Consider the following 19,126-nt stretch of genomic DNA (forward strand, 5'->3'; position numbering starts at 1 on the left):
GGGTGATTATATACTATGAGGTGAGGCGCGAGGTGGAGATTTGTGCACTCTGGGCCTTTGTGTCACTGTCTAATTAGCAGACGGCCTGCCATCTGGAGCGCGTGCTGATTTGAAACACGTCAGCACGAGACAGGATATGGTCCTTGTGTATCTATATCCCGATGAGGGGGAAAGATAACTGATCTCTACCATAAACACCTGGAGGCTGTGAGGGGGAGGGGGGGGGGCAGAGGGGAGGGAGAAGCGTCGCCTAGATTCTTCCAGAAACAGATATATGTCGTTTGTCCTTGGGTGCAAAAAGAAGGAATATAGAGAGAGCGCCCAAGGGAACCGTACCCTGCAGAAGAGGAGCCCGACTGAAGACGAGACAATGGAGGACATGTTTCTGCTTAACACGGAGGGAGTCCGGAAGAAGATTTTGCATGGAGGCCATGGGGACCTACCGGACTTTCAAGATGGCAGCAAGGTAATCTGATAATCTTGGGGCTCCTCTGGGGTGCACATGAGACCTCCACTTTTGTTCATATTTGCTAGCGGCTAGTGACCTGAAACCAAGCAGCACCTGAATTAACAATTTGAAGGCACAATTGTGGCCGCACGCCATACTCTATATGTTGTGATTGCTCTATGTTTCTCCCGGCAAACCGATCACCTTATTGGCTGCGTGCAGCAAGCTGGTAAAAAGCGCGGTTTCAATCACAAATGCAACCAGTGACTTGTCTGAGTATATTCAGGCTTTGTGCCAGCAGCCGGGTGTGCACAGCGCCGATATACCGATTTCTTTTGATGTTGCATTCCAGAAGGCAAAGTTATGGATTTTCCAAATGTACACTGGGTCACCGCTTTTCTCCTTATCACAGTTAATAATGTAGTCCAAATAAGATGGAAAAAATAAAAACACGTCACTATAATGTGAACATGCACAAGTCTTTGCCGGTATTCTTTTGTAAACATAAGTGTGAATTTGTGTGTAATTTGTAATCAATTACATCTTTCCATGGAACTGTATTATGAATGGTTAATGAGTGTTCGTTGTATTAACATAATGGGGTTATTTGTTTCAAGGTAAAATTGGTCCTTGTTTTTTTATCCAGTAGTGTCGTGATTCTGAATTTTAATATTTAAGAGGGAGAGATAAATCCATTCGACCCTTGACATAGTATCAGGAGTGTTGCATGACACAATCAAATGGTATTTTATCCACACTGCAGTAATTTGTGCGACTAGAGATGCAGAACTGTTGTTTGGGGAATGCATGCTACTGAGTCCTGGCTAGTACATATCAAAAGGGTGTACTCGAAGTCCTGACTGGTGCAAAGTGGAACTAAGCAAGAAGGAATGCTTAGTTTCCAATGGCTGACTTCCCTTATGGTGACACTTTTAACACTGGGCTCCTGGCTAGTGGCAGCTAGGATATTGTCTCTGGAATCTTGACCAGCGCTAACCTGCGCTAACCAGGCTCTGCCGTGCCTATGCAATCACGCTTGCGCTGACAGTTTAATCGACAGCAACATGGTTTTGAAAGATGCAGCTGGTTTCTTTTCCCTCAGATCCTTGCACCATGGAGGGGAGCAGGCAACAATTCAATTTCTTTCTTAACAGGGATTTTCAAAGCCAATAGATCATGCCTTTGTGATCTGTTGTCTTTGCCAAAGGTTTTTAGCTATGCTGCACAGCATCCGTAATGGCTTTGTCGCAGCTGTCTGTGGCATTTTGTAGGCGCACGCACCACGCATGCACACGCCTACAAAATGACACTGGCACTTTTTTTTAGGTCGAGCTTGGGCAGCGCACGCAAGTGCTGCTCTGCGAGGCATGCTGTACTTGAGTATGGACTTGAAGCTCCGCCCACTCTCCGTCCACAGTTTTCACTGGCTTGTGCCATTGCCCTTTGTAAATGCTGGCTTCTGATTCGTTAATAGGCTTGTTAGTCCCTCCTTAGTTCCGCCTTGTCTTCATTTGTAACTTCCCATGAGGACTGGCCCTTTTACTTCTGTTGTTACAAGGTATGTCTTATTTAGTCTGTAAGCACTATTTTCTTTAATGATTTTCTCCTACTGCAGGCACCACATACTTTCCTGCAACATGCAGAGCACCAGGGGCACTTTCACTTTCTTAGCAGCCCATGACAATGGCAGCCACTTCTTTGAAGTGAAATAGGTCTCTCATTTACCAGAGTTTCAGCTATTGGCATTGTAAATGACAATGCCTTTTATTTATGTGCTAATTATCAAAATAAATAAAATAAAGGCATTGTCATTTACAATGCCAATAGCTGAAACTTTTGCAAATGCGAAACCTATTGCATTGCAAATGCTAGTTCTCTTTCGTTACTGAACCGAGTTGTATCGGTAAGTGAAAGGAAAAAATGTGCAACTCCCCTCCCCTTTTTTTTAAAGCAGGCTGGGGGGCGTGGGGGTGGAAGCAACACAGGTGAAATGGGGGAACGACGAGACAACATTCTAACACTAATGTAACATGGGAGGGCATACAAAAGCAACAGGGGGCATAGTGGGAGCGAAAGCAAAAAGTGGCTTGGGGAAAGCAACACAGAGGGTGGGGCGAAGCACAAAAGCGAGTGCAAGATGGGTGGGGAGAAGCAGTCGGACAACAGAGTGCAACGGGAGAGACATACACAACTGAAATGGCTCGAAAACACACACCCTCTAATAGAGTGCTTCACTCAGAAGAAAAAGTGGTGCTTGGAAACCAAGCAGTAGAAGCTGCGATGCCAGCCAAACAGATTGTAAATATGAAATGGTCCATGGGAGGGACAAACACAAGATTGTCAAGCTGGGGCACGAAAAAGAAGCAGCCAGCGGGCAAATGATAGTGACACACAAAGCCAATCAATTGTAAGCAATTGGTGGACTCCGAGACCCTTTATGTTCTTGGTAAGGCACAATATGCCTCGCAACAGGCACCTCATTTGCTGTATAGTAGGCTCCACAACTTCTCTGAGACTAGTGGAGACAGTGTGGGTCATTGGTGTACAGTTAAAATCATAGTTATATGTACACATTCGGTTACCATGAAGGTTGCGCATATATATATTAAACGAAGTAGAGGAAAGAGAAGAATCTTGTGTGTCCCTGTACCCCACATCAGAAAATCTTGCAGAATAGCATGTTTGAGCCACTTAACCCCTTCGACGCGCATGACGGAGCGGTTCCATCATGCACGTCAGTTGCGCTGTGCGCATGACGGAACCGCTCCATCATGGCCCCGCCCGCGCTCAGAATCTTCAGCGTGGCGCGGAAATCCGCGCCGCGCTGAAGGGGTTAATGTGGTTGAACTCACAGATATGGGCAGAGAAAATAGTGTATAATAGGCATCCATAACACTCAGAGGTAGCCCCTGCCCATTCCATAAGCCCATTCCATAAAGGGTAGCGGAGCTGAGTGGTGGTGTATGCTCATGGCTTTCTTCCACTGGTGGATGAAACTGCTCATCTGAGCTTGTTAAATGGTATTCATGTTAATGGTTGTACAGTAGCATTCGTGCCCTCTTCCTCTACTGGCCTGGAATACCAATTTTGAATTATTGAGACAGTGATGGTGGGACGCACTGCAAATCCTATACCATCAAATTGTTTTTCTAGTTTCTAAACAGTGGTTCTCTGCAAAACCTGCTGCAATGTACTGTGGTCACATAGGACACTCACAGTGTTCATGGAGGAATCCAAATTGGCCACTCTCCCAGGGGACACTGCACCACCACATGTGCTTGATGCTTCACTGACTAGAGAGTGGAAATTAGTCAAGGAGTCAATTGTGGACCTAGTGAACAGGCAAAAAGCGAGGGACATGACAGTTCTGAGATTGTTGAGGTGTTGTCTGCTGAAGCGTGGCAGCTGAACATTGTTTTAAAGTTATTCATGTGCCTGGAGTGAGCAATAATTACAGCCGATGCTTTGTCTCATTCGCAGTGGCAGAGATTTTGCGTGTTGTCCCCGGGAGCAGAAGAGAAGATTGAGTTACCATTGACCATCTGGGATTAGGGGTAATGAGAAAAGTGGATCTAGTTAAAAAATTGTTTACAGCATCCACCAAAAGGACTAATTTGCAACCATGGTGGGAGTTCATACAATTTTCATGTACTAGACACAATGGTGCGGGTCTGGTAGAAGGAGAACAAGACAGAGGCTTGATATGTTTTGTGATGAGTCTAATAAAAAAAAAGGTTTATCACAATGTATCATTGTGGGAACACTTTTTATGGGAAGTTATGGTAGGGGTATGACTGCTGAAAAAGAACTGGTGAGGCGAGTTCTGTGCCATTGGGGAAGGAGAAAAGGGTTAGGGGTAGATTACAGGTACTTGTGATGGTGGATGTTTGGAAGAGTTAGTGGTAAGTTTGCCTTTGTGTTGTTATGATGCTTTTCAAGTGCAACCTTTTAATTGGGTCATGATATGGATGTTCTATGGGGCTTTTAGATTATCTGAGTTGTTCGGGTCAAAAGAGAAACCTGGGATAGGGCATAGTGAGGTTTTTCTGGAGGGCCAAAGATTGAGAATATCAAAAACCGATCAGACTTCGAAATGTAGAAAGATTTGGTTGAAGAAGGGAGAGGAGGCAGTGATCTGTCTGGTAAGAGACTGGGACTTTTTTTGGAATGGGCAGCTAAACAAGGCAAAGAGATATTTAGCCATGCAGACGGGTCTAGGATTATGGCGTCTAATTTGGTGACAGTGATAAGGATGGCGTTGGAGTGCCTGGGTTTGGACAAAGGACAAAATGGTACACACTCTTTTAGAATAGGTGCAGCATCTGAAGCAGCCAGGTTGGGTTTAACATGGCAGGAAATACAAAGGATTTGGGAGATGGTGTTTTAAGAGTTCTGAGTATCTCAAAAAATGAAGTTGAGTTTGTCATTATAGAAGTTCCAACGTTTGTGTTGATTGATGCTTATTATTAGGACCCACCATGGATAAAATGGTGACATAGATAATAGGACGTTCTCTTGTGTGATGGACAGTACATTTTGCGGATCAACAGATTTATGGCAGATCTCTTGGACTCTAGAGCAGCAGGACTAAAGTATGCAATGGGGTAGTTTATTGCTAGCAGAACAATTTATGACTAGGGTATGCCTGGACATGATTATTATTCATTTAGGGGAACATGATTTTGTCAAATTATCCGAATTGAAATTGATTAAACAAATGAAGAATGATTTAAAGTCGATTAAGAGTATGTGGTCAGACACAAGTATTGTGTGGCTGGAGTGGTACTGAGGAGACATTGGAGAGGTGCAATGAAGCATACGTCCATTGACGAAGCCAAGCTTAAGCTAAATAGGGCCATTTGGGGTTTTTGTTACTCTGCTGGAGTTATGGTTCTAGCTGACAAATTTTTTAAAAAAAGGATGATGAGTACCTGCGTTGGACGGTTGGGGTCCATCTGTCAAAATTGGGAATTACTTTTATATGTTGGAGGTGAGACAGTGATTGGCAGCAATGTGGCATGAATAATTATGGTGTAAACGGGAGTATTAAGAGGAGCACAATGTAAGAGCAGACAGGTGGGTCAGGAAAATGCCATGCCAGAGTTTTCCTTGGTGATGGCATTTTGGGGGGATGGAGAGTCAGATGCTGCCATATCCATCCTTAGGGGCTTTGGGGTTACCCAGAGAAGGGCAAGAGTATGTTTGAGGATGTGGGGCGAGAGAAAGGGCAGTTTGTTTGGAGGTGATTGTTAGAATTTGTGAGAGATAGAGATTGGTAGTGCATGGGAAGGACTGTAAATGGAAGATGAACGAATGATGTTGTGGTGTAAGGGGAGTTGTTTTGGGAATGTTGCAAATGTTGGGATTTTAAGGGATGGGGGATGTCAGGAGTTACTATATATTAGCAAGGAAGATTTTGAATGTATTTGTAAATAATGCATTTTTTTTATAACTACAAACATACCCTAAAGAGGCCTTTTATGCTATGCAGGTTTGTGGTGGAGTCTTATTGTATAATTAAGATAGTAAAGTTCTAAATCTGACCAATAGATAAAGGGAACTTATGTATCTGGTGCCAAATAGTATGTACATTTAACGCAAGGCTTTGGAGGAAAGAGGCCAGGCCTTCTTTGGTAGAGACTGACCCAGAGAAATTATGTGCTCCTGTTATATGCCCAAGTTAGGCCCATGTAGCGAAGCAGCTTATTTCTTACACTGTCCTCACATCGCAACTGGTGGACAGTCTGCACCGGAAACTTATGGTCCGTATCAACCAAATTGACTTCATGCTTACCAGATTGCCAGCTATTACAAACCAGCCATCCGTCAGATCCTGCCATCCTATCTCCTCGTTAATTCTGTCCCCTGCTAACAACGTGACATGGTATCACCACTTTATAGAAGTGCTTCCTTAACTGCATAATCAATGCATTGATTTTCATATCTCTGGCAAATTGTCTAAATCTATGCTATCCCTACATTGTAAAACTAGTGAACGCATTACAGCTTCTATACTAAAGCTGGATCCCCAGCAGCATCTGGTCCCTATAACTAGCTTCAGTTTCCCAGGAAAGATATTGGTGTGACTGCTTCCAGATGAAGGCACTATTGCCAAAACACGCATAGTCTATCTCCAAGCCTTCCACAACATGATTTATGTATTTGCCGAAATTTGGAACATGTAATGAATGAATGAGCTACATATCATAAAATGTATTGTACTTTGGAGATAAAGTCCTTGTTGTTCCAACCTTATAAATCTGTCATCATGTGCTATATTATTCTTTTGTATCAATCTAGCATTTAATGACACAACAAAGTTTCTATACTGTTGTTCAACAAAACTTTTACCATCTCTCATTTTAGTGTTTTTTCATATATTGTATAAATAATAAATATCATAGATGTTATTTTCTGTAAAATAGCATTTGTGGTTTATTGTTTACCTTTAATCAGTACATAATGTGACATGAATTTTGCATATCTACATGCCCTCAGACTTTCATGAAATATATCTTGCTCAAGAATATTTTCGAATTGACAATTGTTTTTCACTGCTCTTGGCAAGCAGTTATATGCAGGGGGCCCCTTTTCTTAAAATAATTGTCCTCACAAATAAAATTTGCACATATTTGCGTGCACGACAATGTTGGATTAGTTTCCCTGAAACTAATTTTGTTTACACATCTAGCTTCGCACAACATTATCACAATGCCCTGAACATCATGTACAAGGTCTCGTTTCACACTATGTGCAAATGTCATCACTATCTTCATCCACGGGGCGACAGGGCTATCTACATATCCATAACATCACTGATGTAGAGGCACATCGGAAGGGTGCTTTCTATTATAAAAGATGAGTATCGCATTAGATTAGCAGAGGAGGCACTTCCGCTGACACCGATTGTCCTTGCATGATAAGAAATCACCACACAGCGGTCTGACATTTCATGAGGGGTGTCAAGCTTGTGACCAAGATGGGATCCTTCACTCAACCCAGTCAGGTTATGGGGTTTGATTGTCCCTTGGGGGGTTTCTTGGCTTTACACCTACACACACTTAAAATGGGGTTTGCATAATAGGAGTATGCTCGATTGCTGCCTGGTTTTATATTCCTGCATACATACATTGTTTTAGCACCATGGTAGAACTATATCTACTATTTATGCTTTTGGTGCTTCAAATCATGTTTATCTGCTTCTGTCTACTAATCATTGCAACACATGTATTTTATGAAAGAATAACATTGGTTCAAAAATTTTTTTTGTTAAGTGTCCCACTATGTATTCTCTTTATATTTCTCTGAGAATAAGTGAGCACAAGTGACTGAGCGAAAGGTTCTGTGCTGCTTCCATGATCCCTGAGGGGTCAGGGTTGTCATCGTCAGTGGTTGCCAGAAAACCATTCGCTCCCTGATAGGTTAGGGGGGCTTTCAGTGGCACTGTGAGCTAGCTGGTCTATAGACCAACATATCCTGTGGGGGTGTCCGTAATCAGTCTTGACACGAACCCCCTAATTTGTCCATGGGGCATGCAATGCTTCAGTACCGAGCTTGTCTTGTTATCTGAAGGGTTCCCCAGCTGCCGTGATTCATCCTGTATTCAGGCTGATCTCGAAGAAGAGCTATTTGATACTGAATGCTCAAGGTTGCTGCAGAATGGAACCGGGCATCGCTCATCTAGTGATGATTAATTCCATAGTCACTTGTTGTACACAAGTACTGTTTCCACCTGTCCACACCATTAGGGAGGCAGCGCTATGGCCTTCAATAAATGTTTCCAACAAAAAATTAGATTCCTTAAGCAAACCTAAAGCCATGCTCTTGCAAAAGATGTGCCCTTAACTTTAGCCAACAAGACGTTTGATCTCCAGGTTGCAAGGTCCTCATCTGAGATACAGACACTACTCCACACTAACTTCCCACTTCATTTTGGGGAGCTGGTCCATCATATCTTTAACATGCCTGATACGAAAGGAATAGTGCACTTTTTAAAATGTATTGGATCTCGTGTGATTAGCCCCTTTCAGACAATTATCAGAGTTATACCATCTTTCATATACTCCGTGTTGGGAAGCGTTTTTGGAGGGTTCCCGCTTGTTCTTCTACTTGTGGCGGGAATCCTGATTTTATTTGATCTGCTCCGCAATAGACGTCCCAGTTCAACTTGGAATGGAGACAGCACTGCTAGTGCTGCGATGGCGGGAGTGCATGATACACTTTAGGGGCACTTTAGCAGAGATCTTCTATCCAACTGCCGTATGGTGAAGTGCGGGTGTGGGGCCTGGATAATGTAGATGTGTGTTGGTGGGTTAAAATAAGGTCAGGAGTGCCTAGTGGAAATTGATTTTATTCTGGGGGCCTCAAAGTGTCACGTATTTAGAAAAAAATGGGTCAACATGTTTCTCTCTTTGAGTAAATATACTCGCGATTCGTCAGGACCTATAGAAAAAAAACTATCTACATTTGACAAACTAATTATGTTAAGGTGTCAACCTAAGTGTTGTATTCAAACAAAATACCTGTTTGCGTCAGGAACTACCTGGAATGAAAAAAGGTATGTTAAAACATATACATGGGTATGTATTGTACAGAACGGTTGGTAAGAAAGCCTTCAGTGTGACTCATAGTCTTAACTTGGTTAAAAGTAGTGATAACTGATGCGTCGCAAGACACATCAGAACTTAAAAACAAATAGTGGTGAATCCCCACGGTGAGCTAACGTGACTACTCACCACTGTGGAAATCCTGTTAAAAGCAGCAAAAAATACACACAGGTGTGACTCACCCTATTCAGTCATTGTCCAGACATCAACAGTACTCGGTGGGCTGTACATGAGTGTTAATTCCTCAATGATTAGGACTGCATCAAAAGAGGGTAACATGATTCAAAAGTTCAATCTGGTCTAAAGATTCATGTAAAACAATGGAAAGGGCAGTTGAACAAACAAAATGGTCTCTAGAGTAAGGATGAACCGGAAGATATCAGAGTATTCCTTGCCACAATAGACACACCCATCCCTATCTGAATGAGGTTGCCAGAGAAGTGATCGAGGTGAAAAAAGACAGCGATGTAGCTTATCGTAACCGTTAACTAATGTCTTTTGGAGTCACCATATAATATAATATAGTCACTAATTTGGGATACCTTATGGTCACTAGGAATCATCAAAATTATTAGTTTATATGCTGATTTACAGTGCCATGAGGTCGAGAAATGAGAGGTAAGGTTTCTATGCTACATGAATGTGTGTAGTCTTGTGAACCTCGTAATGTGTAATCATATTCCCCGCTTGATCTCATATAGGATCGCTGGTACAGATTAAATTCTAATTGTGCTTCACGTGGGTTGCTCAACAAGCACCACGTAGCTGGTCCGTCAGAGGAGAGTCCAAGAATGATTCCCAACTACTGTTCGGGCGGGGAACTTTTTTTTATAAAACAAAACTTTATCGTTGCGTTACTCTTAAAGTGGCGGTATCTGTTAATTTGCTGTATATGCCCTCGCAAGGATGGAACTACCCTTTTGCCGTGTACCAAATGTATTACACAAGAAGTTAACTAGGTTTTGTCCATTACTCACATTTTTCCTCCTCACACAGCTTGCTGTGACCTACCCTCTCCAACGAGTCCGGGAGGTAGTGTAGTGAAGAGTGACGAAGGACTTATGCAAAAGGTTGTGTCATGTGACTAAAGGTGAAGTTGGTGGCCACACCCTTTGCCAATGCGAACTTATATGGCAGACATTTTGAAATGGGGTTTGTAATACATTGGTCCATGGAGAAAGTTATGAATATAACGTTTTACCAAATACCAAATCACCGTTCTTCTGGGATGTCAGCTTTAAAAATTGAATTACCCTCTACTTTGATGACATTCCTCTCTTTCTGTGCCACCCGAAAGTCTCCGACCCCCAAATCCTTAAAATACTGTGCCTCTGGAATTCGAGTCAACTGAGCCAAGTCACTCTTGGTCCCCCTCAAAGGTGACAACTCAATAGTTAACTGGCACTCCCACCTCCTGATCCATTGTGTCAGCTTCACATATTTGGGGATCCACATTGCCCTAGAACCAGGACTGACCTGGAGCCTCAACCTCAGCCCATTAATAACCTGAGCCCAATGCAGCATAACCAGGTGGGAAAGCCTGCATCTTAATATGCTTGGGCACACAGCCCTCTTTAAAATGATGATCCTGCACTGGCTACTCTACAGTTTGCAGAACTTCTCACTCATCTTTCCACAAAATTGATTCAAAAGTATCACACCAAAAATACAAGCCTTCCTCTGGAGAAATAAAACTACCAAGATTGCATTTCACAAATGCATGCAGTCCGCATACGAAAGAGGAATGTCAATGGCTGACCCAAGACTATACTTCTGGGCGTCCCACATCTTTTGGCTTGTGGACCCTGATCGGCAGACACTGCTTAGAAGATCAGCTATACGGAGACCCTCTTCATGGGTCACTGCCCGAGTTAACACGTCTGCCCGTCGTGTGTTGATGAGCAGCCCTGCACTGGGACCGTAGACCCTCAAAGAAGACTCCACTATGGCACGGCACCTGGCTACTGCAAACAGTTCGCTTGGAGGGCTTTGATCTCTGGAACCTTATTGGTATCTCTAAGCTAGGTGACATCTGAAATGGCTCCTGTTAGACCTGTTAGCTCTTGGCTTAGTTTTCCTTATCTTTTTGCTTCTGCCTGTTTTTGATCCTGTGCTGAACATCGTTTTTGCTGGAGTTAGGACCCTGTGCACTTCAACACTGCTGATCATGGCTAATGTGCAAGTGCTTTCTGTTTAAAACATGATGTTAATTGGTTTCTCCATGGCTGGCATATTTGATATACCAGTAAGTTCCTAGAACATTGCACCAGGGGTGCCAAGGGCCTGTAAATCAAATGCTATTAGTGGGCCTCCATCACTGATTGTGCCACCCACTCAGTAGCCCTTTGAACAAGTATCAGCCATGCCATTGCAGTGTCTGTGAGTGCAGGTTTAAATTGCCAATTCGACCTGTCAAGTGTACCCACTTGCCAGGCCCAAACCTTCCCTTTTGTTACATGTAAGTCAACCCTAAGGAAGGGCCAATGCAGCTCCATTTTCTTGCTTAACCATTCTGTGCCTCTGCTTGTCTGTAGAATACAAGTCTAGGTCAGGATGACAGTTGGGCTGTTTGTTCATTCACTCTAGACAGTCACACAAAGGAGGCTGAGGTATGCCCTGCATATTCTGATAGCCCATCCACATGCGGATCGGTTTCCTGAGCTAGAGTGATGGGAGGAGTTGTCACTGACGCTTGAATAGGGCTGTGCCTGACCTCACACAAAGCAGTCTCTACCCCCTGTAGTGTGTCTGGAGCCAGGGCAGGGAAAGGCAGGGTCTTGTGCACTACAAAGACTTTCCTTTGATGTTTGTCTACTTCAAAGGCAAAATAGGTATACGCTCTGGACCTCTGAACCCTAAAGTCAGAACACTTCTGGATTGAGGAGGATCTGCCAGAAAGAAGATCTGGAGGCTGTCAGGAGGGACTGCCACTCTGCTGTTTGATTTGCTGTGCTGGCCTACTGCTTGTTCCTTCTGTCCTGGGAGTGAAATGACTTGACTTTGCTTTCTATGTTCTGCTTTCTGAGTTTCTCCAAGGGCTGAGTTGAGCTTGTCTATTGTTAAGAAGTCTCAGGACCTTCAAAAGACTTTACTTACTATTACCTGGGCTCTCGTGCTGATATTCCTGTCTTGCCAAGTGGTGCCAAAACCAGTTCCTGGGCCCTTGGAAGTGAGTTCTGGGAATTTCAAGAAGAAAATCAAAGCATCGGCTTACATTGTCATTTGGAATCGGCACATACTTGCAAAACTCACTGCATCACCACCAATGTTCCCTCTAATTTTTTTCCTCTGTGTGCGGCAGTGTATGGTCTCTGTGCGCCGCAGCCAAGACTATGTGCGCCAAGTATGTGACCATGCGTGCGAGTGCAGCGACAAATATCAGTGCAAATACTACTCCAAACTTTTACTTAACGTGAAAAGAAGGTGCATCTCCACACATACAGTACCATGTGAGGGGTCTTAAGACAGATTTTCAATTTAGATATGCATGCCATGGTCTTGATGGACAGTCCATCTAAGAAATGGCAAGCCATGAATGCCCCACAAAAAGCACTGGTTGAAGTGAGCCGACCCAAAGCCCCCCTCTGTATTAATTCTGGTAAATCACAGAAACTGCCTAATAGTGCTTATTCACCTGGATAGAGCTCATGTTATTGGCCTCACACCATCACTCTCTGTGGTTTGTGGAGAGGCCAAAGTTTGGAGGTGCATGTAGTCTTGACACCTCTAGGACCCATTGACAGGCACTATGCGAAATCAGCACTGCATTCTGCCTCAACTCCAGATCTCTCAATCAAGTCCCGCCATAAAAATGCACCCACAACTTCTTTTCAAGACACCTGAATGCAACTCAGTTCAGAGTATACACTGTACAAACCATATGCTGGATAAAAAAAATACCTATTCACATCATCTGGAAAAGCCAATCGTCTTAGGAAACTCATGATGAAATACAATGTGAAGCATCCATATACCTCAATGTATTTAGTTTTAAATGGACTTTTAATGGGGTGACAGAAGCCATGAAGCAGTGCACAAACCTGACAGTGTTGCCCATAACAAAAGCTAAAGTCAAGGGGCAATAAGTCCTCTTTTTGTTGGAGTATCCTGGCTGGGAGCCTCACACCTAGATGCAATGGAGGGGAAACAATGGCTCACATCTCATCACTTCACAGGTGCTTAAGGGAGAAATGCTTTTTACTTTGTTCAGTCCCTGATGAGGCGTCAAAGCACTTTCCGGAGAGTAGCACGCTACTCCTGAACCCAAAAAGGATTAGTGGTGGGTTAGTATAAGAACATTGGGAAATATATGTTCATTTGAGTGGTGGACATGTGAGTCTGTTAGTTGGATTGAATAGTATAATGGAGGGATGGAAGAGGGAAGAGTCTAGAAAGTGTTATTTAGGAGATCATAGCAGTAAGATGAGGATTGTGAGGTGTAAAAGGAAAGATGGAGGTGGGACGAGTCTCTAGAAAGGGATTAGGGAAATCACAGTAGTAAAATGAGGTTTGGGATACATGAGGGATGGATTCAGAAAGAGTTGTTTGAGAGATCATAGGAGTAAAATAAGGTTTCCTTAAAGTGAATATATTGAAAACAACACCAAAACATACTGCAACTAATTACGCTTTTAAAGTCTCTGCCCGTCCGAAACCCATAAGTTGTTTTAAAAATAAACTCAATGAAAGAAATTCAACACTGAAATTTACCTGCTTTTACGCTGTGAACAGAATAAAATGTACCCCATGTTAAACCGACCCATGTGCATAAACCAATTGTGACAGCTTAATCTGACAACCGTTGAACCAACTCAATTGTGCACAAAATAAACTGGTCATTGATTACCAATTTTAAACACCGCAAGTGACGCTAATTCATTCAAACCATGTAGTTTAAATTAAACACGTGACTCTAAAGGCTATACAAAACATAAAAAAAGACCAATCCAAATCATGAAAAAAGGAAAGAAACATTCAGACACGCCCTGCACATCATACACATTAATGAATCAAACCTGTGCTGTGATAATGTGATGTTAGCATAAAACTCCACTAATAACAATTGTAGGAACTAAAATACTGAATAAATCTGATGAGAAGTAATGATAATAGGCAATAAGAAATATTTATCAACCAAATTTGGTTTAAATGTTGACCTTGACATGAACAAAGACAGTACTCTGTAAATCACTGTTCAAAGCTTTGATGTAAAGATAACTCCTGCTGATGGACTAAGTGCAACCCAGTATTTCCAAGAGGCCTCCGAGATGGCATTTCCCTTGTTTATTCCGTCTTCTCTTCCAAAGAATGTAAGGATGTCAATGGGATGTCAGATGTTTTGGTCTCCCTAGTATTTACAAAAATTACAATTTAAATACCACTATTTTGTTTTATTTCTATTATAGCGCTTTACAACTTCAGTAGTGGTAAAGTGCTATAAAAGAAAAAGCAAAATAGTGGTTTTTAAAATATTTGTGTACGTGTGATGTAAAGTGCTCTGACATCCAGCATTGGGATGGAAAGTGCCAATACTCATCCCAATGCAGGGTATCAGAACGCCTTACATCACACGACAACCTTTTCATGAACATTTGCAGAGTGATCTTTACCTTGCCAGGAGCAGTGAGTGGAACAACGGAAGGCCACTCGTAAATCACGCCAGGAGTCGAAACCATTTTTTTTTTTAAACAGACGTGCTCGGCAAATGAAACGTGGGGCAATGCAGATTGTGTGGCCTTGTTATTATATTTATTTAGTGATTGTGAAAGTGTGTCATGCTTCGAGACAGCGGTGCTATTTTGTGACTTTTTAAATATATCAGTGTTTATGAAAGTGAGACAGCAGCGCTGTCTCAAAGCATGGCGCGCACTTTCATGATCACTAAGGTATTTACAAGGCCATGCAATAATTTGTTTCACAAGCCCCGCAGCCACGCTCCACTTGCTAAACAGAATGCAGCAAGTGGCATGCCAGAGCCACTTGCTGTTGAACTTGTTGTGACCCTCTGCCCTGATCGCTGCCACTACTACTTAGTCATATCCCTACTAAAAAAGGAAGCAACCGTTTTTTTCGCGCTGCCCGCATTTTTAGTGCGGCAGCGCAGGACGGTCTCTGTGTGATGGATTGCACAGTGAAGTGTGCGCGCTTCACAGGAGACACTGCGCGCTTGTTATAACACTGGTGGGCGCGCGCACAGGCGCGCAGCCTCGTGGGAACACTGATCACCACTACCTGCACTAAAGCATGGTTCCTGCTCAATGCACTAACCACTGCTTACAGCGCAGGTCCCGAGCTTTCTGTCGCAGTGCCTCAGAGGAATCAGTACTGCATGAGTTTCAAGCTCTGCATCACTGAAGTCTGTGATGCACCGCTCTCACTCCGACACAGCACCTGCTTCGATCCTGTGAAACTGACGCAGTGCGACTTGACTTCAACGCATTATCGACGCCCCACCCCTGAGTGCCGTTTTTGTCATCAACACTGCACCAGAGTACGGAACCAATGCATTGTACTGAGAAAGACACATGACATACCTTGTGGCATTAAGGAACCGACGCTTCACCTTCGATGCCTAGCAGTAAGGATCTGACGCTCACTGGTTTTTCCAGCTCTTCACCTCCCCTGCACCTTTCATCATCTTTGACTTTGAATGCATCTAAGGTACTTTGGCCTAGTCAAGCGCACCCATTGATTTTAAGGAACTACAATTGCATTTTACCATTTAAAAGGGATATATATTGACTTAAGTATGTTGGATTTTTGTCGTTTTGGTCTTGTTTTATTCAGAGAAATATTGTCTATTTTTGTTCACGGTTGTGGTGTCCTTTTGTAGTGTTTTCATTGTATTACTGTGTGTGTGCGTACAAATACTTTACTCATTGCCTTTGAAAAAAGCCTGACTACTCTGTGCCAAGCTACGAAAGGATGAGCAGGGGTTGTCCTAGCTGTGTGACTCTCTTAACCTGACTAGAGTCGCTTCTTGGACAGCGTGCAAACCACTGTTTAATAGAGAGCCTATTTATGACAGTTCCAGTATGACTTCTTTTGTGGTGCTGCAGACAGGCTTTCTGCTACATAACTTGCAATTCTATAAATACTTACAATTACTTCATGCTCTGATGACCTACCACCACACACTGACTGATCTGCTGGAATACAAGCCCCTGAATCCCCAAATCACTTAAGGCCGGCTGGGACAGGGGGCCGTCTCAATAATATGCAAATCACTAATCTCAATGCTCCAGACCATCTCACGGCACTGAGGGAACGCTGGGAGGGCTTGGTGGTCCAGCTGGACGAGAGTGATTAGCATAATGCAAAGAGGACCCCGAAAGAATTAGTTATTTCATCCTTCCTACGCCTCATCATGCTGAAATATCTCCACGTAGCTTACCCCAGCCCTAGGCAGCTTGGGAAGATGGGGGTGCTCACCAGTGCTACGTGCCCTAGATGCATCATTGACGGCTGCGGGTACTTCCATATGGTCAGGGACTGTCCTTTCATTGTCTGCTAATGATCTAAGATTTTCTCTATACTTTTCCAACCAATAGACTGGCCGATTGCTCTCCCTGTCTAGCCCTTTTGAGGATCCTGGAAGATGTAGGAGGCCCCAGGGGAAACGTGCACTGGTGGAATTAGCCTCACTATTATGAAGTGGGGTATAGCATGCAACTGAAAATCAGCCCAGGCGGCGCCCCAAGGTGCATGGGAGGCAGCAATGGACTGGTGCACAAAACTAGAAGAACCGGTCAACACAGCAAGGGGATGCCTTCACAAACACCGAAGGATCCAGGCAGGGGCCTACTAAAACATACTTGTGCCCTGAAAGTTTGGTCTTATCCCCTCACCACGAAATGTTCAGCTCTTCTTGTCTGATGTCAACTACACTGTGACCATGATTTGTATTTTCCTTCTTTTTTTTGTTTATGTCCCCTTGCATGGTTTTTCACATAAAATCAATAAAATATGTTCAGCAAACAAATTGCCACTGGCTATATGATGCTGAGAAGTCTAAGCCCTTTTGAAGCGGACCAGCATAAAAAATATCTCAAGCATGATATCATACCTTCAAAATATACTCCGTCATTTAGAGGTGAGGGTGGGCCGGTCACTGTAGGAATTTGTTTCGAGCACTGTGCCTCTCGCCAGTGGCGGCTGCTATTATTGCTTGGTGGTGAGGCAGAGGAGAATACATTATAACCAAAAATGAAACGCACAACTAAAAAATAATTAAAATCCCACTTACCTGTCGCTCCGACGGCCGCCGCCTTCCTTCTCTCCTCCGATCCCAGACTCCAGCTATGGAGGATCCTGTTTGCGAGGTAACCAGGAATGCAAACATAGGATCGGCCTAGTATGACAAATTTGAGTCAAGCTATTTAGGAGATTTCTATGTTCACATGTTACACCTTTAGGTCTGGCCATATGTAATATGTGTGTGTTCAGAGGACTACCTCGTGCTATGTTTTATGGTTTGGGTCTGCCTGAATGTTGGTTAAAACCTTTGAAGTACTGGGAATTTAAAGCCCAGCGGTGCAGGGGAACACACCCTAAGACTTCGGGTTCTTCCTGTTTCAGACCTACAGAAACACAGAGTCTTCTTGGTGAAGTCAAAGATCAGTTTATTGGCTGCAGACCAATTACAGGGGTCCGAGAAGTACAACACAATGTATGTTCTCAGGAGACTGCTTAAAATTACAGAAACGGGCTTCTCCTTAAATACAAAATATCATGCTTCAGGCACACATTCCTCGTTTTACGATATGGTCATCTTACATGTATTCATTACAAACGAAAAGGCAGAGTCATGATGACCATCCCACATTCCAGTTAAGCCAGCCCACAATTATTTACCCAGCGAGGCTCAGATCCCGCATCAGATATCAACAGGCCCCAATAAACGCGGGCATCTCCTGTTTGGGAAACAAGCCATAAAGCAGGAAGAGTCAGGTGTGAAAGAGATTAGCCGGAGGCTCGTGTTCATGAAGAGGCTTTATGGTGTGTCAAACCATGATGCTAATCACAGGTGGCCGTAGGACGGGGAGCTCGTGGGACTGGACTGACCTTTGGGCAGCGGAGCCAAGCTGCCCAGGTCACAGGGAAGTCAAATAGAGAGCACATGTGATCTAAAGGCCCGTATTTGTTCGTAATGTGTAGCCTATTTGAGGGCAACCATAAGATGGCCACCGCTCCAAGATGGAACCCACGAAGTTAATGTAAAATCGTATATAAAGTGCATTTATCGCTAAAACGTTATACAAAGCACTTGTACATACTGCATTGGCCAATCGCGGTTTGCTAATACCAGAAGAGGCAGGGCCCTGTCTCCCACACGGTCCCAAATTCTAAAGTACCACAGACCCTCCTTTTGCCCTTACATAGGCAATAACTACACTCACATCAATCCGAGTCTAGGTCAATTTTCACGAAGTCATGGAGATGTTGCTGTAGCATCATCCTATTACTTAGCTCGTCCCTTGATACAGGTTTCCTTATACATAGTGTAGCACAGAGGCCACATATCGCAGGAGCACACTGTATGCACAGACAGAACAGGAAAAGGATGGCTAAGATCATTCCAATGACCATCAGAATCTCCCAACCCCAGGCAGATATCAGTTCCCAGAACCACCCCATCAGTGACCAATCTCCTTTATCCACATGTATGGATTCAGATATTTTATGCAGTTTGGAGATGGCTTGATAAACTGTTGGAGCGTTATCTGGTATGAAAATGCAACAGCTAGATTGGATAACCTTACATACCCCACCGCGGTCTGCAAGTATGACGTCTAGAACCATGCGGTTCTGCAAAGTCATGAGGCGATCCGCTTGGAGCTCAGCTGTCAAATTACCAAGGGCACCAGCCGTAACATTAACGGTGGATTCAACCACACGAGTCAGTTGTCTCAGGTTCCTACTATTGACCATAGGTCCCCAAAACAGCAGGAAACCCAAAAAGAAGTCTCCTGCTTCCTGACCGGCAGTATCATCCTTACTAATCACTCCTCTCACAACTCTGGTCTTGTGATAATCAGAGGCAGCAGTAAATGTCGGCGGTAGCAAATTTGCA

The 19,126-nt window shown here is 43.6% G+C and overlaps 1 protein-coding gene across 2 annotated transcripts in view; it reads left to right on the forward strand.

Moving 5' to 3' along the window:
• The first annotated feature begins 259 nt into the window (after positions 1-259).
• LOC146829084 (aryl-hydrocarbon-interacting protein-like 1) overlaps positions 260-19,126 on the forward strand; it is a 135,965-nt gene continuing 117,098 nt past the window's right edge. The window contains exon 1 of one of the 2 annotated variants that reach the window (XM_085607712.1): positions 260-466. In XM_085607712.1, the coding sequence (XP_085463838.1) occupies positions 275-466 (192 nt within the window). In that variant the 5' untranslated portion in view covers positions 260-274. Of the gene's footprint in view, positions 467-15,577; positions 15,715-19,126 lie in introns of those variants that run through there. The other variant, XM_085607713.1, reaches the window with a different exon arrangement.

This window comes from Triturus cristatus, chromosome 5_2, assembly GCF_964204655.1.
Source record: "Triturus cristatus chromosome 5_2, aTriCri1.1, whole genome shotgun sequence".
In the NCBI taxonomy this organism is placed as follows: Eukaryota; Metazoa; Chordata; class Amphibia; order Caudata; family Salamandridae; genus Triturus; species Triturus cristatus.